Here is a 23691-nt window from a genome sequence, read left to right as displayed (position 1 = left end):
TTGGGCAAATCTGCTGCAAAAGATCCCTTCAAAGCGTTAAAAAGCAAAGATGTCACTTTAAGGCCTAAGGTGCGCCTGACCCAAGCCGTGGTGTTTTCAGTTGCTTCATATGCATGTGAAAGCTGGACAGTGAATAAGAGAGACCGAAGAAGAATTGATGCCTTTGAATTATGGTGTTGGCGAAGAATATTGACTATACCATGGACTGCCTGAAGCACAAACAAATCTGTCTTGGAAGAAGTACAGCCAAAATGCTCCTTAGAAGCAAGGATGATAAGGTTTCATCTCACATACTTTGCACATGTTATCAGGAGAGACCAGTCCCCGGAAGAAGTACATCATGCTTAGTAAAGTAGAGGGTCAGCGGAGAAGAGGAAGACCCTCAACAAGATGGATTGGTACAGTGGCTGCAACAATGGGCTCAAGCATAACAATTGTGAGGATGGTGCAGGACCGGGCAGTGTTGTACACAGGGTCGCTATGAGTCGGAAACAACATGACGGCACCTAACAACAATACCAAAGGAAAATTGTCACAGTTATCTGAACAAACTATTAAAATAGCCTTCCCTTTTCCAACTACATATCAGTGGGAGGCCTGCTGCTTTTCATATCTCAATAGACGTGATGCAAAAGGAGAATGAAAATCCAGCTGTCTTCTATAAAGGTAGACATTAAAGAGATTTGCAAGAATGTAATACAGAGCCACCCTTCTTACTGATTTTTTTGGTTTAGGAAAATATAGTAATTTTTCATAAACGTATGTCATCTATGTTAATAAGTCCTACTTTAGTTTTATTTTTTAAAATAAATATGTTAGGTATTTAATTTTAATTTCTAATACAGTAAAAGTCAATAATCTGTGTAAACAAAAGCTCTTTGAGGGCCTCAGTAATTTTTAAGAGTGTAAAGGGGCCCTAAGACCAAGGTGTGATAGTCACTGTTGTTGATTCTTTATTAAAACTTCTGATCATGACAGCTGGCCGAGCATGAGGCCCTGTGGTACACCTTGAGTAAAATGCCCCGCCCGAAGAGCCAACAGGCACCCAAGACATTTTCCTCAGGACTGGAGTAATTTCTGTCCCCTTGTAAACTTCCGTGAGAGTTATATGACACGTACAAACTCTGCAACTATAATGTCATTCCAGACTAAAACTTTTGTGTTAGTTTGGTGAATTAGAGCCAGCCAGAAAGGAAATGAAATCGATTTTTTGGATGACTCATTATTCATCACGTGGAAGTATCTCATGGAGTCACGTTACTAATATGGCTCTCGGCTTTTTTTTTCTTTGTAGAAATTCTATTTGGAGGCTGCAGCAGTTTTGTCATTTTGCTTTTTTAAGAGTGTGGTCTTTGATTTCCGTTTTTTGTACGTCCTCGTGTATGCGTGGCATTTTTGATAGATTCAGGGCAGTTCGTGCAGGTGTGCTGGTGGCTGCACAGACAGTCCGAGAAAGGCCCGCTTCTCACTGCACGGAACCTCAGGTTCCCGTTCTGAGTCAGGATCTTTGGCTAGGCTGCCTCCCACTTTACTTCTAATCGATTAGTGGTGTCATCACCTTACACTTACTCAGATGAAAATAGGATTTGATGGTTGCTTAACCTACTTAGAATAACCTGATATAAAAACATAAGTACCATTTCCTGGAATGTGCCAGCAAATGAGAACATTAGCCCAGGTACTTTATTTAGTCTGCTGATACTGCCGTTTTGTGTTTTTAACAAATACTTTCTAATGCTTTTCAGTTGGGAGGGGAAAATGTGTGTCTTCTGGCACATACGTAAGAATGCTCTGATTTCAATATTGTTTCTAGGCAAGAAGAGGAGCGAGGTCGGGTCTATAACTACATGAATGCTGTTGAGAGAGATCTGGCAGCCTTACGACAAGGGATGGGGCTGAGTAGGAGGTCCTCGACGTCCTCAGAGCCAACCCCCACTGTCAAAACCCTCATCAAGTCCTTCGACAGTGCATCTCAAGGTATTTTCTCCCACGTTATACCAAGTGCAGACAGTCATATTCACTTATCACGTGTTTCCTGACTAGTTAGATATTCTTTACCATCTTACTCTCTTAGTCTCATTAGACCTCATATGTAGTATTAATGAGTTAGTCTTTTTTTTTAATTTTTATTGTGCTTTAAGTGAAAGTTTACAAGTCAAGTCAGTCTCTCATACAAAAACTTTGCTATGTAGTCCTAGTTGCTCTCTTCTCAATGAGACAGCACACTCCTCTCCACCCCCATTTTCGTGTATATTCAGCCAGCTTCTGTCCCCCTCTGCCCTCCCATCTCCCCTCCAGACAGGAGATGCCCACATAGTCCCATGTGTCTACTTGGTTCAAGAATCCCACTCCTCACCAGTATCATTTTCTATCTCATAGTGCAGTCCAATCCCTGTCAGAAGAGCTGGCTTTGGGAATGGTTACTGTCTTGGGCTAACAGAAGTTCTGGGGACCATGACCTCCGGGGTCCTTCTAGTCTCAGTCAGACCATTAAGTCTGGTCTTTTTATGAGAATTTGAGGTCTGCATCCCACTGCACTCCTGCTCCCTCAGGGATTGTCTTTTGTGTTCCCTGTCAGGGCAGTCATCGGTTGTAGCTAGGTACCATCTAGTTCTTGTAGTCTTAATGAGTTAGTCTTAATAAAAGGTGAATTTCAGTAGGAGATTTGGAATCTGTTGAGATTCAGAGGTCTTAATTCAGACCTGTTCCTTAACCCCATCAGTGATGCATAGTCTCCCCCTTGGTAGGTCACACACATTTCCGTACTTTGTTTTTTCTCCTAAATTTTACTTATTTGTTGTTGTTGTTGAGAATATACACAGGAAAACATATGCCAATTCAATAGTTTCTACATGTACAATTCAGTGACACCGATTACATTCTTTGAGTTGTGCAGCCATTCTCACCTTCCTTTTCTGAGTTGTTCCTCCTCCGTTAACATAAACTCATTGCTCCCCCCCAGGTTCCTATCTGGCCTTTTAAGTTGCTGTTATCAATTTGATCTCATGTAGATCTTAAAAGATAATAATGCTCACAGCAGACCATTTTTACTGGTTAAGCTAAATTGTTTGATTTTGAGAAGACTTCAGGGAATATTTTTGGTTTAAGGTTTAAAGATTATCTCAGGGCAGTAGTTTTGGGGGTTCATCCAGTGTCCATGGCTCTAGAATGGAATCCGTGAGATTTTGAAATTCTGTTCTGCATCTTCCTGCTTTTGATCAGGGTTCTTCTATGGAATGTTTGATCAAAGTGTTCAATAATGGTAGCTGGGCACCATCTAGTTCTTCTGGTCTCATGGCAAAGGAGGCAGTTGTTCATGAGGCAATTAGCCACACCTTCCATTTCCTTCTATTCTTGACTCTCCTCCTTCTGTTGCTCCAGGTGAATAGAGACCAGTTGTAGGGCCTTGGAAGGCCACCTGCTCTTGTAAGATCCCAGGTACTTCGCCACGAACTAGGAGGTAGAAGAAGCACTAAACACGTCACTAGGCCAGTTAACTGGGATGCCCCGTGAAAACATGACCTAAAAACCTCCAAACCAAGGAACTACATCCCGTGGGGTTTTTGGTTATATATAAGCAGCCTCAGCAGCTACTCCTTTTTGTTGTTGTTGTAAATATATATATCGCACCACTTTGGCCAGTTCAGCTTTTTACAAGTGTACAGCTTATTGACAGCAACTACAATAACCATATCCTTAATCGAGAAACCGTGGCGGTGTAGTGGTTAAGTGCTACGGCTGCTAACCAAAAGGTGGGCAGTTCGAATCCAGCAGGCACTCCTTAGAAACTCTATAGGGCAGTTCTACTCTTTCCTCTAGGGTCGCTGTGAGTTGGAATCAACTCGATGGCAGTGGGTTTGGTTTTTTTGGTTTTATCCTTAATCAGTGCAGTTTTTCCATTACCTCCCCCACTTCAGCCCCTGGTAATTGCTAATAAACTTTAGTCTCTGTATGTTTGCCTTTTCTTATCTTTTTATATAAGTGAGGTCATACAATATCTGTCCTTTTGTGATTGACTTATTTCGCTCAGCATGTCTTCAAGTTCCATCCATACTGTAGCATGTGTCAAGACTTTGTTTCTCCTACTGGCTGAGTAGTATTCCATTATATGCATGTACCACATTTTGTTTATCCATTCAGCTATTGATGGGCATTTAGGTTGTTTACACCTTTTGGCTGTTATGAATAGTGCTGCAGTGAACATTGGTGTACAAGTCTCTTTGGGTTTCTGCTTTCAAGCCTTCTGGGTATCTACATAGGAGTGGAATTGCTGGGTCATATGGTAGTTCTATTTTTAGTTTTTTGAGGAACCACCACACTGTTTTCCACAATGGCTGTACCATTTTGCATTTCCACCAGCTGTGGATAAAGGTTCTAGTTTGCAAACATCCTTGCCAACATTTGTTATTTTCTGGGGTTTTTTTGTTTTTTTTTTTTAATCTTAACCATCCTAGTGGGAGTGAAATGGTACCTCATTGTGATTTTGATTTGCATCTCTCTAATGAAAAGATGCTCAGCATCATTAATGGTAAATGATGCTGAGCATCTTTTCATGTGTTTCTTGGCCATTTGAAAGTCCTGCTTGGTGAAATGTCTATTCAGGTCCTTTGCCTATTTTATAATTGGGTTATTTGTCTTTTTGTTTTTAAGTTGTCAAAATTTTATATATATTTTGGTTCTTAGATGCTTAGTAGATGTATGGTTTCTGAAGGTGTTCCCCAGTTGATAGCTTGTCGTTTTACCTTTTTGGTAAAGTTTTTTGAAGAACAGAAGTTTTTAATTTTTGTGAGGTTCCACTTATGTATTTTATCTTTTGCTCTTTGTGCTTTTGTTGTTATATTAGACAATCCATTGTTAAAAACCAGGCCTGGCATCATTGCCCCCGCATTTTCTTCTAGGAATTTTATGGTTTTAGCTTACACATGTAGGTTCTTAGCCCATTTTGAATTTGTTTTTGTGTATGATGTGAGGCATGGATCCTGTTTCATTTTTCTGTATGTGGAAATCCAGTTTTCCCAACACACTTTATTGAAGAGACTCTTCTTTCCCCATCAAATGAACTTAGTACCCTTGTGAAAAATCAGTTGACCGTAGATATGTGGATTTGTTTCTAGACTCACAATTCTGTTCCATTGATCTGTGCATCTGTTGTTATACTGGTACCAGACTCTTTTGATTACAGTAGCTGTATAGTATGTTTTAAAATTAGGAAGGGTGAGTCCTCTGCCTTTGTTCTTCTCTCTCAACATTGCTTTAGCTATTCGGGGCCTCTTGCCATTCCACATAAAGTTGTGGTTTGGCTTTTTGGTTTCTGTAAAGAAGGCTGATCAGGATTGTGTTGAATCCATAGATCACTTTGGGTAGTATTGACATCTTAACAATACTAGGTCTTCTAATCCATGAACATGGAACATCTTTCAATTTATTTAAGTCTTCTTTAATCTTTCAGCAGTGTTTTAGACTTTTGACGGTGTAAGTCCTTTACATACCTGGTTAGGTTTATTCCCAGGTATTTTGTTTTCTGAGATGCTATTATAAATGTGATTGATTTGTTCATTTCCCTTTCATATTGCTCATTCTGGTGTATAGAAACTCAGCTGATACTTGTTTGTTGACCTTGTACCCTGCAACTTTGCTAAATTCCTCTAGTAGCTCTAGAAGTTTTCTTATGGAGTCTTTGGGGTTTTCTATCTGCAAATAGAGATAATTTTCCTTCTTCTTTTCCAGTCTGGATACCTTTTCTTACTTTTTCTTGTCTTACTGCTCTGGCTAGGGCTTCTAATACAATATTGAAAAGAAGTGGTGAGAGTGGGCACCCTTGTCTTGTTTCTGACTTCAAGGGGAAAGTATAAGGGATAGTAGTAAGGTATGCAGCCTTGATAATTCTAATTATGTTGTCCTTCATGTTTTTAAATAAGAAATATATAAAAAGCAAGGATAAAATTATGTTACTGGGCACATGAAATATGAATATAATTAGTGATAAGAACAACAAAAGGGGGGAGGGAGAGAAATGGTAGAGATATAGAACTTTTTGTATGTTACTGAAGTTATGTTGGCACCAACTTATACTGGAATGTTATAAATAGAAGCTCTTAAATGTATTATTCATGTTAACCACTAAGAAAATATATAAAAAGCATGCACAAAAGAAAAGGAAAAGGGAACCAGAATGACTCACCACAGTAAACCAACAAAACACAAAAGCAAGCAGTAGCAAAAGGCAAAGAAGGCTTAAGACACACAGAAAACGAATAACAAATGGCAGAAGTAAGTCCCTTCTTATTGGTAATTTATTGGTAGTGTAAGTGGACTTAATGCTCCAAATGGCAGAATAGGTTAAAAAAAAAAAAAAAAATGATCCAACTATCTTCTGTTTACAGGAGACGTACCTTAGACCCAAGGATACAAATAGGTTGAAAGTGGAAGGATGGAAAAAAATATTATGTGTAAGCAATAACCAAAAGAGATTAGGGTGGCAATCTTAATATCAGCAAAGTAGACTTTAAGAAAAAACCTGTTAGAAGAGATAAAGATGGACATTATATTATGATAAAAGGATCAATTAATCAAGAAGATTTAACAGTCATAAATATATATGCACCCAACATCAGAGCCCCTAAATATATAAAGCAAATACTGATAGAATTGAAGGAAAAATAGATAGCACTACAGTAATAGTTGGGAACTTCAATACACCACCTTCAATATTGGACAGAACATCTAGAAAGAAGATCAACAAGGAATCAGAGGATCTGAATGATACAGTAAACCAACTAGACTTAACAGGCATATATAGAACCCTCCACACAACAACAGCACAATATACATTCTATTCTAATATACATGGATCATTCTGCAGGATAGACCACACGTTAGGTCAGAAAGCAAGTCTTGGTAAATTGTAAAAGAATGAAATCATACAGAGTATTTTTTCTGACCACAATGGAGTGAAGCTAGAAATCAATAACAGGAAGAAGAAATCAAAACAAAAAAACTGGAAAGTACACAGACACAGAAATTAAATAACACACTATTAAACTACCAATGGGTCAAAGAAGAAATCACAGATTTCTTAGCGTCAAATGAAAATGAAAGCACAATATACCAATATCTATGGGATGCAGCAAAGGAAATTCTTAGAGGGAAACTTATAGCAGTAAATGCCTTCATGAAAAAAAAAAAACCAGAAAGATCTCAAATCAACAGCCTAACTCAGCAGCTGTCCGAACTAGAAAGACAAGAGCAAACTAACCCTAAATCTACCAAAAGAAAGGAAATAACAAAAATTAGAGCATAAATAAATAAAACAGAAAAACAATAGAATCAATAAAACCAGAAATTGGTTCTTCGAAAAGATCAATAAAATTGACAGACCTTTAGCTAGACTGACAAAAAGAAAAGATGTAAACAACCAAAATAAGAAACGAAAGAGGGGACATTACAACTGACCCGATAGAAATAAGGAGGATTGTGACAGAATATTACGAACAATTGTACAGCAACAAACTGGATAACCTAGATGAAATGGACAAATTCTTACAAGGACACGAACTTCCCAGAATGACTCAAGAGGAAATAGAAAGTCTCAGCAGACCCCTAACAAGTGAAGAGATTGAATCAGTGATCAAAAACCTCCCAACAAAAAAAAAGCCCTGGACCAGATGGCTTCACTGGGAAAGTCCAACATTTAGAGAAGAATTGATATCAGTACTGTTTAAACTCTTCCAAAAGATCGAGAAGGAAGAAATACTCCCTATTTCATTTTATGAAGCAAACATTACCCTGATACCAAAAGCAGACACAAACACAAGAAAAGAAAACTATAGGCCAATATCTCTTATGAATATAGAAGCAAAAATCCTCAATAAAATACTAACAAACAGAATCCAATAGCATATTAAAAGGGTCATACACCATGACCAATTAGGCTTTATTCCCGGAATGCAGAGGTGGTTCACCATTAGAAAATCAATCAACATAATACATCACATCAGTAGAACAAAGGAAAAGAACCACGTGATCCTCTCTATGGATGCAGAAAAAGCATTTGATAAGATCCAACGCTCTTTCTTTATGAAAACCTTCGATAATATTGGAATAGAAGGGAAATTCCTCAGTATGATTCAGGGCATATATGAAAGGCCAACAGCCAACATTATTCTTAATGGAGAAAGACATTCCCATGACTTTCAAGTCTCTTCTCTCTGCCTGATAACTTCCAGATGTAAAACTCCAGGCCTTCCCCCCACTCCTCTAATTTCGTATATTCAAATATCTTCTTGACATCAGCAGTCAGGTGTTTCCTAGACTTCTTATACATCCCAAACCAAACTCTGGTCCCTCAGTAAATGATGGCAAAACCATTCTGCCCACTACTGAAGCCAGAAATTTAGGAATCTTCTTTAAATCCTTCATTTTCCTCACCCCTACATCAAATCCATTAGCAAGCCTACCTATTTCAGCCTCCAACATATATATCTTGACTCTGTTTTCTTTTCAAGTAACACAGTCTCTGGTCCAAGCCACCATCAACTAGAAATTTCAGAACCTCCTAACAAATCTCCCTGTTTTCTTCTCATGGGAGATCTTTTCTTGTTTAAAATTCCTTAATTGTTTCATTAGAGCTTGAATGAAATTAAGATCATTCGCCTTGCCTGCAGGACCTAACCTCTGCCTGTCTCTCACCTCAGTTGAGTCACATCCTGCCCTCCCACAAATGCTTTCGTTCTGAACCAGCCAAGCTGTTTTACACAGGCTCCTCTCTCTGCCTGGAAGCCCCCTGCCCTCCGTCAAATGCCTGGCTCCTTTTCGTCTCTAATCTTCGCAGCTCTGGGCAGGGGAAAGAGATGTAGATTTTTTAAACGGTTGATTCTAATATGTCCTAAAGCTGAATTTCTTCATTTATAAACTCTTTAAACTTCTATTTTATTTTTTCTTATTATTGTTGAGAATATACATAGTAGAATATATACCAATTTAACAGTTTTTACATGTATAATTCAGTGACTTTGATTACATTCTTCGAGTTGTGCAATCATTCTTACCATCTTTTCTTAGTTGCTCCTGCCTCATTAACATAAAACTCACTACCCCCTAAGTTTCCTATCTCATCTTTCGGGTTGCTGCTGTCAGTTTGATCCCATATAGATAGTTCTTAAAAGAGCGTGATGTTCAAAGTAGACATTCTTTACTAGTTAAGCTAAACTCTTGTTTGGTTTTAAGAAGACTTCAGGGGATTTTTTTTAGTTTAAAATTTAAAGATTATCTCAGGGCAATCATTTTGGTAAGTCGTTCTAATGAAAGTAAAATTTTCTAGGATCTGTATCCTGTGATTATACATAAATCTGTTTTCTTTGACTTAAAGCAGGTCAAAAGTCATGCATACAGTAATACACACTGTTGGTAGTAATGTATATTAGTGCAGATATCTTGGAGGTCAGTTAGGCATTATCTCCCAATTTAAAATCTCATATTCATGGCCCCCCAAGTTCTTACACACAATATCATTTTTTTTTTTTGGTAAATAATGACTCGTAATGACCCTGTGGGGCAGAGTAAAACTGCCCCATAGAGTTTCCAAGGCTGTAAATACTTGCAAAAGCAGACTGCCACATCTTTCTCCTTCGGAGCAGCTGATAGGTTTGAACCGCTGATCTTTTGGTTACAGCCATGTGCTTTAACCACGGTGCCACCAGGGTTCCTTATAATGTAATTAAATAGCAAAAATGACTGGCATAGCCAGGGTTGGAAATAACATGATTACTTCAGGGAAGCAGAGGATTCACTGGTGGGAGTGGAAGCACTTGGATGCCAGGGCCTAGCTGAGTATTCAGCACAGGGTAGGTATAGTCCAGATGGTTTCCAGGGGAACAGAGAGCAGTGGTTAACTGGTGAATCATTAAGTGAAGATCAGTTAAGAAAACTATTACTGTACTATGATGCATTCATGATTTACTTGTTTTGCAGTACCTAATCCTACTGCAGCTGCAATTCCTCGAACGCCCCTGAGTCCAAGTCCTATGAAAACGCCCCCTGCAGCAGCTGTGTCCCCTATGCAGGTAAGTGCCTGTGATCGTGGGAGGCTTGCATGGCAGGGAGGCAGACTCTAAAGGTAAAGTCCTCTCTTTCAGAATCATTCACACATAGGTCAGGTGGCTACCTCATGAAGATAAAAAATGTCATCTCTGTGACTCATGAAGAATGTATTTGGGATTTGTTTCCTAAAATACTGTGAATATCCTTAATTGAGATAAAGTACATAAAAGTAAATTGTGTTATTTCTTTTGATAAACTGTGATAATAATGATAGCTAACAATTACTGAGCACTTACTATGTGCGTTTCACTGCTCCAAATGCTTTATAATGTTAATCATTAAATCCTTACAACAACTTTATTGGGTGTTAGATGCTATCATTATCTCCAGTTTTCAGATGTGGAAAATGAGGCACAGAAAAGCAGGGCTTCAGACTGGCACTTCCTGATTGATTCACGGCCGCGGAAGAGAAATTGGAACAGACTGGAATTTTTAAAATTTGGGTGACCCAGAACAGTAACCAGAAAGGAAAAATGATGGGTGGAAGACCTGCTGGAAACTTAATCTCCCTCGTAGAAATGAGAGCGGCATACCAGTTGCCTAGCAACCCAGTCTCTTGCACGTGGGATTTTGAGCAGAGTTGAAAACAGCGGTGCTCTGCTTAAAGATGACAGTGGTACTAATGGTAAACAGAGATACTAATGGTAATAATTGGCCAGACCTTTGAATATGTGTTGCTCTTCACAGTCTTGCCAATAATCCAGTTTCATGTCTCTTGACCACGCCTCTTCCAAGTCTTTCATTCCAGGGCTTCGACCTATAATTTTTCCTGTTCTGGTTATTGTCCCTGAACACTAAAAGTGTAACAATTTGGGTCTGAACTGGTTCCAGCCTGTTCAAAGCCCTGCAGAAAAGTTAAGTAATTTGTGCAGGGTCGTACAAAGTGATTTGAACCAAGTGGTGTGGCTTCAGAGACTATGCTGTCAACTACTATACCAAGATATTTCTGTAAGTGGACATGTTGGCATGTCTCAGCCTTTTATACATAGCAAACCACTTGAAATTTAGTGCTTAAAGCAGTAGTAGTTTATTATTTCTTGCATTTCTTTGAGTTGACTGGGCAGTTCTTTGCTGGATTTGCCTGGGCCTGCTCCTCAGTTGCACTCAGACCAAGGGTGGGCCTGGCCTAAGCTCAACAGGGATGGCTGGGCCTCTTTCTCCATGTTGTCTTCACTTCAGACTTCTTCATGGCATGATATTTCAGACTTCCAAGAGAGTGAAAGTGGAAGTTAACAGAGCCTCTTAAGACCTAGGCTCAGAAGCTGCACATTACTTTTATCCCATTCTTTTGGTGCAAACAAGTTACAAGGCCAGCTGTCCTATTCTTTTGGTGCAAACAAGTCTTGAGGCCAGCAGAGAGTTAGTGTGGGAGAGAAAGGTTTGCACCAGGCATGAGTTCAGAGAAATGTGATTCACTGGGGGCCATTTTATAACAGCCTGGCACAGGGCATTACTAATCCTTGTTGTGACTGTGGAAATGCAGACCAGAAGCGGGGCAGAGTTTCTGTTCTATAGTGCCCAAACGACCCTCTCTTTGTGTTCTTGATATAAAGTCACTTTCAGAAAAGAGAAGCTGAGGTGACATATTTCCATATAGTTGAGAGTAGCCATAAGAAAAATGGCCTGAAACCTAGCACCCTGTGATGCAGCCTTGGCCTTGCCTCTTCCCCTAAAGTGATAGGATTTGGGAGCATTTTCTTTTTGAGTGGAGACTTTTGTGCTGTTAACTATTGGCCTTGTGTTTAGTAAGTGAACTTTTTCACTTTGTGAAACTTAGAGTAAAATCATGCTCCCTTTGCATTTATAATGCTGCAAGCTAGTGGCTTTGCATTACGTTTATATAGAAGATGTTATATTGTTAATTTAAAAGGAAGGTGAGAGGAATTGCATGTTCCATTTACAGATTTAATGCTTTTTATATGCTCTCTATTAATCAAAAATTTTCTAAAGACGTAAATAAACGGGGCAAAACATAATTTCAGAGGCTAAATTTCTCGAAGTGTCCTGTGAGCGGTGGTTCCTTGAAGTTTTATGAACAGGGCCTCACTTTTTAAATCTCTCTAAACATAGAAGATAAAAAATGTCATCTCTATGACTCAATAAATTCAACAATTACAAGCCACACTGGAGTAGCCTTTTAGTACTTTACTAGTTAGCACAGTGCTTCTCAAACCCAATTGGAGAGTTTCTAAACACATGGACTCCCAGGCCTTATCCTCGTGAACCAGAACCTCTGAGGAGTAAGGTTCATGACTGGAATTGTTGATTCTTCAAAACTCTCTGTGTGGGAATTCCCCTTCTGACCATGCGGGAGTGTGGTACGATGGATCGTTTTTGTGTGGCTTTTCTTGCCATGGTCTTGTAACTCTCACCCAAGTGATTGAGCAGGATGGTGCAAATAAGGTAATTATGGCCCACCAAAGGAATTGGTCAGTTTTGTCATCCTGCTAGGCCTAAAATGAACCATCCCAGAGGCAGAAAGGAGAAGATCTCACCACCACCAAGGAAGAAGAGCCTAGATCGAAGTGTGTCCTTTGGACCTGGGATCCCTGCACTGAGCAACTTCTGAAACCAGGAGATGGAGATCGAGCATGAAAGAGGAGAGCTATAACACTGCAGACAGCAAGAAGTGGTGGCAATAAAACAGTGGCAGGAGAAACCAGCACGAGACAGCACAATGGGCTTCCCGGCACACTGAGTGAGAAAGCCAAGTGCCTCTGAGCACTTACTGGCAGGGCTAAAAGAGCTTTGTGACACTTGTCCAAGCCCAGTAGAGGCTGAGGTGCCAGAGAGAGGCATGCTTGCAGCATGACTGGGAAGGGACTGTCCTGATGGAAGAACTGTATCCTGAGTGTTACTGAGCCTGAATTGTAACCTCTTATTTCCCTAATAAACCGCATAATGGTGAGTATTGTCAGTGAGTTCTGCATGGCCATTGTAATGAATTATTGAAGAGAAGTAGAGCCGTGGGAGGGATGGTTGGTGTCAGGATTGGTAAAGACTGTGGAGAAAGGAGGCATGTCTGAACTCCACCTCATAGGAGTCAGCCTTGGGCTGTTGATCTTTTTTTTTACGGGGGGAGGGGCTGTTGATCTTGATTCTCCTTCCCCCTTGTGAAGTTAGAGGCTGTCAGACACTGCACACATGGCAATTTTACAGGGAGTAACGGGCTGAATTATCCTGCCACCCACAAATAACTACAAAGCTGGACAAAATACAAGAAACAGTTATTTTCAGACATTGTACAACAGGCAGTACTACACTGTGACCCCTGAAAAAAGGGAAAGAAATGAAGTGAGTTCTACAGCAGTCTACATACTTTTCATGGAGGCAATTTCCAGATGGTGGCACAGGAATGATGACACACACGGAACAGGGAGGGGAAAGCAGTTTGATTTGAGGACACACAAATCAATGTTCAGGGAAAACGAGACTGCTAGAATTTTTAGAGCAGAGTGCATAGGAGGAGGGAATTAAACAGAGAAAGGGGTCCAGAAATCTGTGGAGGCATTCACTTGAGTCTTCACCTGAATGGCAGTCTGTCCAGGCATAGAATGAAACCCCATGAGGCCAGGCAAGAACAATTTCCCAGGAAAGACCAGTTACTAGGGAGCTGTCAAACACACACTTCCCATAGTTCGTACAGGGCAGGGAATCATTTGAGGTTTCACCAGCCACTGTGGAGAAATCTCTCTGAATACATAGGACGTTGAGTAGAGGCTCCTGAAGGGCCGTACCTTAAAGTGGAACTAAATAGCCCTGCTAAATGCTATTCCAAATCTTCCTTAAAAGACATTAAGAGTAAGCCTCAAAAGGACCAAGGAGATCCATAAATAGCAGTGGTAGGCAGACTCTAAAATGCCTCCCAATGATCCTTGCCGCCTGATATTCACACCTGTATAATCTACACATGTGGAGTGTTGGCTGGACTTCATGACTCCCTTCTAATGAATAGAATATGGCAAAAGTGATAAGATGTCACTTCCAAGGTTAGGTTATAAAATAATTGGCTCTGTCTTGAGCATTCCTCTTTGTCCTGGGGAACCCAGTTGCTATGTTGTGAGTCAGCGCTGTGGAGAGGCTCACGTAGATAAGCTTGGAAGCAGATCTGAAACTTGCCAACAGCCATGTACATGACCTTGGAAACAGCTCTTCCCCCAACCTTTCTTTTTATTTATTATTATTACTTTTTTAATGTGCTTTAAGTGAAAGTTTATAATTCAGATCACTTTCTCATACAAAAACTTACATACACATTGTTACGTGACCCTAGTTGCTCTCCCTATAATGTGCCAGCACACTCTTTCTCTCCACCCTATATTTCCCGTGTCCATTCAACCAGCTCCTGTCCCCTTCTGCCTTCTCATCTCACCTCCAGACAGGAGCTACCCACCTCATCTCATGTATCTACTTGAGCTAAGAAGCACACTCCTCAACAGGATCGTTTTATGCCTTATAGTCCAGTCTAAACTTTGTCTGTGAAGAATTGGCCTTGGGAATGGTTTTAGTTTTGGGCTAACAGAGTCTGGAGGCCATGATCTCTGGGGTACCTCCAGTCTCAGTCACACCATTAAGTCTGGTCTTTTTACTAGAACTTGAGGTCTGCATCCCACTTTTCTCCTGCTTCGTCAGGGATTCTCTGTTGTATTCCCTGTCAGGGCAGTCTTTGGTGGTAGCTGGGCACCATCTGGTTCTCCTAGTCTCAGGCTGATGGAGTCTATGGTTTATTTGGCCCTTTCTGTCTCTTGAGATCGTATTGTCCTTGTGTCTTTGGTGTTCTTCATCCTTCTTTGCTCCGGGTGGGTTGAGAACAATTGATGCATCTTAGATGGCCGCTTGCTAGCTTTTAAGACCCCAGATGCTACTCACTAAAGTGGGATGCAGAACGTTTTCTTAATACACTTTGTTATACCAATTGACCTAGATGTTCCCTGAAACCATGGTCCCCAGACCCCCGTCCCTGCTAGTCTGTGCCTTAAAGTGATTGGTTATATTCAGAAAACTTCTTAGCTTTTCGTTTAGTCCAGTAGCACTGACGTCCTCTGTATTATGTGTTGTCCTTCCTGTCACCGAAAATAATTCTTATCTACTGTCTAACTAGTGAATACCCCCGTCCCTCCCTCCCTCCCCACCCTCGTAATTATCAAAGAATGTTTTCTTCTATATTTAAACCTTATCTTGAGTTCTTATAATAGTGGTCTCATATAATATTTGTCCTTTTGCGACTGACTAATTTCACTCAGCATAATGCCTTCCATATTCATCCATGTTATGAGATGTTTCACAGATTCGTTCTTTATCGTTGCATGGTATTCCATTGTGTGAATATTCCATAATTTGTTTATCCATTCATCCTTTGATGGGCACCTTTGTTGTTTCCATCTTTTTGCTATTGTAAACGGTGGTGCAGTGAACACAGGTGTGCATGTATCTATTCGTGTGAAGGCTCTTATTTCTCTAGGATATGTTCCAAGGAGTGAAATTGCAGGATCATATGGTAGTTCTGTTTCTAGCTTTTTAAGGAAGCACCAAATCAATTTCCAAAGTGGTTGTACCATTTTACATTCCTACTAGCAGTGTATAAGTGTTCCAATCTCTCCACAACCTCTCCAACATTTATTATTTTGCATTTTTTGGATTAATGCCAACCTTGTTGGAGTGAGATGGTATCTCATCATATTGATCTGCATTTCTCTAATGATCCGAAGCATTTCCTCATGTATCTGGTAGCCACTTGAATGTTTTCTCTGGTGAAGTGCCTGTTCATATCCTTTGCCCATTTTTAAATTGGTTCATTTGTCTTTTTGTTTTTGAGGTTTTGCAGTATCTTGTAGATTTTAGAGATTAGATGCTGATCAGATTTGTTGTACCCAAAAATTTTTTTTCTAGTCCGTAGGTTTTGGAGGTTGTCTTTTTACTCTTTTGGTGAAGTCTTTGGATGAGCATAAGTGTTTGAATTTTAGGAGCTCCCAGTTATCTAGTTTCTTTTCTGGTGTTTGTGCATTGTTAGTAATGTTTTATATACTCTTTATGCCATGTGTTAGGGTTCCTAGCATTGTTCCTATTTTTTCTTCCATATCTTTATCGTTTTAGATTTTATATTTAGGCCTTTGATCCATTTTGAGTTAGTTTTTGTGCATGGTGTGAGGAATGGGTCTTGTTTCATTTTTTGCAGATGGATATTCAGCTATGCCAGCACCGTTTGTTAAAGAGACTGTCTTTTCCCCATTTAACAGACCTCGGGCCTTTGTCAGATATCAGCTGCTCATAGATGGATGAATTTGTCTGGATTCTCAGTTCTGTTCCATTGGTCTATGTGTCTGTTGTTGTACTGGTACCAGGCTGTTTTGACTACTGTGGCTGTATAATAGGTTCTAAAATCAAGTAGTGTGAGGCCTCCCACTTTGTTCTTCTTTTTCAGTAATGCTTTACTTATCCAGGGCCTTTTCCCTTTCCATATGAAGTTGGTGATTTGTTTCTCCATCTCATTAAAAAATGTCGTTGGAATTTGGATCAGGATTGCATTGTATCTATAGATCACTTTGGGTAGAATAGACATTTTCACAATGCTGAGTCTTCCTATCCATGATCAAGGTATGTTTTTCCACTTGTGTAGGTCTCTTTTGGTTTCTTGCAGTAGCGTCTCGTAGATTTCTTTGTATAGGTCTTTTACGTCAGATTTATTCCTAAGTATTTTATCTTCTTGGGGGCTGTTGTAAATGGTTTCCTCTTTGATGTTCTTTTTGTTGGTGTAGAGGAATCCAACTGATGTTTATATGTTTATCTTGTTCCAGTAGTTTTCTTGTGGATTCTTTAGGGTTTTCTGTGTATAATAAGATAGTATCATCTGCAAATAGTGATACTTTTACTTCTTCCTTACCAGTTTCGATGCACTTTCTTTCTTTTTCTAGCTTAATAGCTCTGGCTAGGACCTCCAGCACAATGTTGAATAAGAGCGGTGATAAAGGGCATCTTTGTCTGGTCCCTGTTCTCAAGGGGAATGCCTTTAGACTCTCTCCTTTTAGAATGATGTTGACTGTTCTCTTTGTATAAATGTCCTTTATTATGCTGAGGAATTTCCCTTCTATTCCTATTTTGCTGAAAGTTTTTGTCATGAATGGGTGTTGAACTTTGTCAAATGCCTTTTCCGCATCAGTTGGTAAGATCATGTGGTTCCTGTCTTTTGTTTTATTTATGTGATGAATTACATTAATTGTTTTTCTAATGTTAAACCATCCCTGCATACCTGGTATGAATCCCACTTCGTCATGGTGAACTGTTTTTTTGTTATATTGTTGAATTCTGTTGGCTAGAATTTTGTTGTGGGTTTTTGCTTCTAAGTTCATAGGGATATAGGTCTGTAATTTCCTTTTTTTATGGTGTTGTTGCCTGGTTTTGGTATAAGAGTCATGCTGGCTTCATAGAATGAGTTTGGGAGTATTCTATCCTTTTCTGTACTCTAAAATACCTTTAGTAGAGTAGTGGTGTTAACTCCTCTCTGCAAGTTCTCCAGTGAAGCCATCAGGGCCAAAGTTTTTTTTTGGGAGTTTTTAAATTACCTTTTCAATCTTTTCTTTTGTTATAGGTTTATTTAGTTGTTCTACCGCTGTTTGTGTTAGTTTAGGTAGGTAGTGTGTTTCTAGAAATTTGTCCATTTCCTCTACATTTTCAAATTTGTTGAGTACAATTTTTCACAGTATTCTGTTGTGATTCTTTTAATTTCAGTTGGGTCTGTTGTGGTATCTCCCATCTCATTTCTTATTTGGGTTATTTGCTTCCTCTCCTGTTTTTCTTTTGTCAGTTTGGCCAATGCTTTATGAATTTTTGTCAGTCTTTTCAGAGAACCAGCTTTTGGTCTTGTTAACTCTTTCAATTGTTTTTCTGTTCTATATTTCATTTAATTCTGCTCTAATTTTTGGTACTTGCGTCTGGTTCCTGAAGGCTTCTTTTGCTGCTCTCTTTCTATTTGTTTGAGTTGTAGGGCTGATGTTTTTGTTTTGGGCCTTTCTTCTTTTGGGATGTGTGCATTTATTGTTGTACATTGACCTCTGAGCACTGCTTTTGCTGTGTTTCGAAGGTTCTGGTAGGAAGTGTTTTCATTCTCATTTGATTCTATGAATTTCTTTATTCTGTCCTTAATTTCTTCTGTAACCTAGTATTTTTTGAGCAAGGTGTTGTTCAGTTTCCATGTGTTTGATTTTTTGTCCCTTGCTTTTTCTGTTACTGATTTCTACTATTACGAGTTTATGGTCAGAAAAGGTGCTTTGTAATATTTCGATGTTTTGGATTCTGTTAAGGCTTGCTTTATGACCTAATACGTGGTCTGTTCTGGAGAATGTTTCATGTGTATTGGAAAAGAAAGTATACTTGACTGCTGTTGCCTCTCACAACCTTGAGGTGACTGCATCCCCAGTGGCATCTTGATTTACAGCCTTAAGAGAAACTCCGAGTCAGGCTCCCTGCTTAACTGTGCCAGATTTCTGATGTATAGAAACTGTGAGACAGTAAATATTTGTTATTTTAAGCCACTAAAGTTTGGGCATAATTTGTCGTATAGCATAGATAACTAATGCAGTACATGTAGTCCCCAACTTATGACATATTCAAGTTATGATGAACTGCACTTATGACCATGTGGTGTTTTTTGTTTTTTTTTTTAACGTCTTATCGTTAGTACTGTGTACTATACCCTGTCCTTACTTACCGACATGGTTAGGTTCTAAAGACCAGATCATTGTATGAAATCAGCATCATGCAAAAATGGAGGATGACCACATCAGATCATAAAATGGAGGATACACACATCATTACATAGTTGCCACATTACCTCATTACATAACCGCCAAACCACGGAGAATCATGGCCCAGCCAAGATGACACATAACCTTAACCATCACATCCAGCGTTACTTTTGCCTCACGCCTTGGTATTTGTTACTGCCAGACATACGTCAGTAACATGCAAAATAGTTGGATAGTAGATTTTTTTTTACTATTGTCGTAAATGCAAAATGTTGAATAACAAGATAGTAAGTGAGGGGAAGGTGAAAGGTGTACATACAATGTTAAAATATATCTTTAGTTTGTATGTAATGTTTCCAACCCTCAAAGTTAAGTAAAGATCAGATTTGTAAAGATACTGATGATGAAAGGCAATAATAATGAGGACTAAAAATAAAAAGATACTTGACTTACATCAGATTTGACTACGAAGGAGTCATAGGGACGGAACCCTGTCGAAAGTCAGGGACTAACTAATTTACCTACCTGCCAGAACAGAGTCTCACAATCCTTAGAGCAGCACAACGAAGTACTGGACTCAACAGTGTAAAATCACAATATCCAGCATGAATAAAATTTAATTAGCCAGCAAAGAAGTAGAAAATGTGACCTATGTTGTTGTTAGGTGCCATCGAGTCAGTTGTGCCTCATAGCAACCCTGTGTACAGCACAATGAAACACTGCCCAGTCCTGCGGCATCCTCACAATTGTTGTTATGCTTGATCTGATTGTTGTAGCCACTGTGTCAGTCCATCTCCTTGAGGGTCTTATTCTTTTTCGCTGACCCTGTACTCTACCAAACATGATGTCCTTCTCGAGGGACTGGTCCCTCCTGATAACATGTCCAAAGTACATGAGACGAAGTCTGACCGTCCTTGCTTCTAATGAGCGTTGTGGCTGTGCTTCTTCCAAGAGAGATTTGTTCATTTTTTTGGCAGTCCATGGTATATTCATTATTGTTCACGGACACCATAATTCAAAGGAATCAATTCTTAGGTCTTCCTTATTCATTTTCCAGCTTTCATATGCATATGAGAACATTGAAAACAGCATGGCTTGGGTCAGGCACACCTTAGTCCTTAAAGTGACATCTTGGCTTTTTAACACTTTAAAAAAGTCTGTTGCAGCTGATTTGCACAATGCAGTGCATCATTTGATTTTGTGACTGCTGCTTCCATGGACGTTGATTGTGGATCCAAGTAAAATGAAATTCTTGACAACTTCAGTCTTTCTCTGTTTATCATGATGTAGCTTATTGGTCCAGTCATGAGGATTTTTGTTTTCTTTAGGTAGAGGTGAAATCCATACTGAAGGCTGTGGTCTTTGATCTTTATCAGTAGGTGCTTCAAGTCCTCTTCATGTTCAGCAAGTGGTATTGCGTCATCAGCATAACGCAGGTTGTTAATGACTCTTCTTCTACTCCTGATGCCCTGTTACTCTTCGTAAGTCCAGCTTCTCAAATTATTTGCCCAGCATACAGATTGAATAAGTGTGGTGAAAGGATACAACCCTGACACATTCCTTTCTTGACTTTAAACCACACAGTATACCCTTGTTCTGTTTGAACAACTGTCTAAGTACAGGTTCCTCATGAGCACAATTAAGTGTTCTGGAATTCCCATTCTTCAGAATGTTATCCATAATTTGTTATGACCCACACAGTCAAATTCCTTTGCATAGTCAATAAAACACAGGTAAACATCTTGCCAGTATTCTCTGCTTTCTGCTAAAATCCATCTGACATCAGCAATGATATCCCTGGTTCCATGTCCTCTTCTGAATCTGTCTTGAATTTCTGGCAGTTCCTTGTTGATGTACTGCTGCAGCCACTTTTGAATGATCTTCGGCAAGATTTTACTTGTGTGTGATATTAATGATACTGTTCGATAATTTCCACATTCTTTTGGATCACCTTTCATTGGGATGGATACAAATAGGGATCTGTCTTCAAAATTTCTTGACATAGACGAGTTGGCATTTCCAGCACCGTATACGTTTGTTGAAACATCTCAATTGGTGTTCCGTCAGTTCCTGGATCCTTGATTTTTGCCAGTGTCTTCATCGCAGCTTGGACCTCTTCCTTCAGTACCATAGGTTCTTGATCATATGCTACCTCCTGAAACAGTTGAATGTCAACCAGTTCTTTTTGGTACAGTGACTGTGTATATTCCTTCTATCTTCTTTTGATGCTTCCTGTGTTGTTTAGTATTTTCTCCATGGAATCCTTCAGTATTGGAACTCAAGGCTTGAATTTTTCATTCAATTCTTTCAGCTTGAGAAATGCTGAGTATGTTCTTTCCTTTTGGTTTTCTATCTCCAGGTTTCTTTCTGTCTTTACAGATTGAGTTATAATAGTTTGCTTTGTCTTCTTGAGCCATGCTTTGAAATTTTCTCTTGAGCTCTTTCACTTCATCTTTTCTTCTTTCACTTTAGCTACTCTATATTCAAGAGCAAGTTTCAGAGTCTCTTCTGACATCATTTTGGTCTTTTCTTTTTAATGACCTTTTGCTTTCTTCACATATGATGTCCTTCCACAACTTGTTCAGTCTTCTGTCCTAGTGTTCAGTGGGTTGAATCTATTCGTGAGATGGTCTTTAAATTCCAGTGGGATATACTCAAGGCTGTACTTTGGTTCTCGTGGAAATTTGTTCTAATTTTCTTCAACTTCTACTTGAACTTGTATATGAGCAATTGATGGTCTGTTCTCCAGTCGGCCCCGGCCTTGTTTTGACTGATGATATGGAGATTTTCCATCGTCTCTTTCCACAGATGTAGTCAGTTTGATTCTTTTGTATTCTCTCTGGTGAGGTACACACATGTATAGGTGCCCTTTATATTGTTGAGAAAAGGTATTTGCAATGAAGAAGTTGTTGATCTTGCAAAATTCTATCATGCAATCTCCAGCAACATTTCTATCACAAAGTCCATATTTTCAAACTTCCAATCCTCCTCCTTTGTTTCCAACTTTCACATTCCAATCACGGGTAATGTTCAATCAGTTTTAGACTGCAGAAGTTGGTAAAAATCTTCAACTTCATCATCTTTGGCCTTAGTGGTTGGTGCGTAAATCTGAATAATAGTTGTATTAACTGGTCTTCCTTGTAGGCCTGCGGATATTATCCTATCACTGACAGTGTTGTACTTCAGGATACATCTTGAAATATTTTTTTTGACGATGAACACCATGCTATTTCCCTTCAGTTTGTCATTCATGGCTTGGTAAATCATACGATTGTCTGATTCAGAACGGCCAATACCAGTCCATTTCAGCTCATTAACGCTTAGGATATCGATTTTCATGTATTTCATTTCATTTTTGACAATTTCCAGTTTTCCTAGATTCATACTTCATACATACATATCACGTTCCTAGTATTAATGGGTATTTGCAGCTGTTTCTTCTTATTTTGAGTCATGCCACATCAGCGAATGAAGGTCCTGAATGCTTGACTCTACCCATGTTATTATGGTCGACTGTACTTTCAGGACGCAGCTCTTCCCTAGTGGTATTCTGAGTGCCTTTCTATCAGAGGGGCTCATCTTAAGGCAATGTGTTAGACAGTGTTCTGCTGCTGTTCCTGAGGTTTCAGTGGCTAATTTCAGTAGACTACCAGGTCCTTCTTCCTACTCTGTCTTCGCCTGGAAGCTCAGCTAACTGAAACCTGCCCACTTGTTGGTATTTGTTTACCAGTGGTGTAGCTTCCAGTATCACAGCAACACACAAGCCCCCATATTATGACAAACTGACAGACGCCTAGGAAAGTGTACCCTATAACCAGGAGAAAAATAAACCAATAGATACAGGCTGAGAAAGTGCAGCTATGATGACATCAGCACCTAACGGTGTTAATATACTTTCTAGAGAGAAGTGGAAGATATGAAAAAGAACGAGATGAAACATCTAGAAATGAAAAACACGATATCTGAAATGAAAATTTCACTGAATGGGATTAAAAGCAAATTAGACATACAGAGAAAAAGATCAGTGAATTGGAAGACGTAGCAGCAGAATCTGTCCAAAATGACAGAAAAAAAAGACTACAAAAAAGAAGAACTGAGCCTCTGTGACTGTAGAATAAAGTCAAGTGGTCTAACATACCTGGAACTGAAGTCCTAGTAAAAAGGGGGAGATTGTCAGAAAAAATATTTAAATAAATAATAGCTGAAATTTTTTTAGATTTGAAGGAAACCATACACTTATGGATCCAAGAAAATCAGTGAACCTAAAACAAGATAAGCATATACAAACACACACCCACCCCACAGCAAGCCACTGATGAAAATCAATGATGATAAGAAAATCTTGAGGGCAGCCAGGTAAGAATGTTCACAAATTTGTAGTTTGTGAATTAGAACTATGCAAGTTAGAAGACAATGGAGAGGTATCTTTAAATGCTGAAAGAAGAAAAAAAACTGTCAACCTAGAATTCTATATCCTCAGAAACAGAGGTAAAATTAAAACTTGCTTGACAGACAAAGCTGAGGGAATGTTAAAAGACTTCTTAAAGGAAGTTCTTCAGACAAAAGGGAAAAAATGGAAGTTTAAAGTGAAAAGCACTGAAGTGGTAAATACATGGGTAAACATAAAAATTACTTTTTTCCCTTCCTAATTTTCAATTTATTTAAAAAATAATTTGCAGTTTAGAGTAAAAATAACATTATATTAGGGACTTTATGATAAAAGTAGCAAAAGAACTGGGTGGGTGCAATAGTAGTAAACTGTTTTAAGGGTCTTAAATTATATGTGAAGTGGTATAGTATTCAAAAGTGAACTGTGTTACTTAATAGTTCATATTGTGAACTCTTTAGTAAC

The 23691-nt window shown here is 39.1% G+C and overlaps 1 protein-coding gene across 5 annotated transcripts in view; it reads left to right on the top strand.

Annotated features, from left to right (window-relative positions):
• The window catches only part of SPECC1L (sperm antigen with calponin homology and coiled-coil domains 1 like), a 182963-nt gene that overhangs the window by 76604 nt on the left and 82668 nt on the right, over positions 1 to 23691 (top strand). For all 5 annotated transcript variants that reach the window (XM_049865402.1, XM_049865404.1, XM_049865406.1 and 2 more), the window contains exons 8-9: positions 1814 to 1977; positions 9970 to 10061. In XM_049865402.1, coding sequence (XP_049721359.1) covers positions 1814 to 1977; positions 9970 to 10061 — 256 coding nt within the window. The remainder of the gene's footprint in view (positions 1 to 1813; positions 1978 to 9969; positions 10062 to 23691) is intronic.

This window comes from Elephas maximus, chromosome 22 (genome assembly GCF_024166365.1).
Source record: "Elephas maximus indicus isolate mEleMax1 chromosome 22, mEleMax1 primary haplotype, whole genome shotgun sequence".
NCBI classification, from domain to species: Eukaryota; Metazoa; Chordata; class Mammalia; order Proboscidea; family Elephantidae; genus Elephas; species Elephas maximus.
Note: the sequence above shows the minus strand (reverse complement) of the source record. Positions and strands in the feature narration are given on the sequence as shown.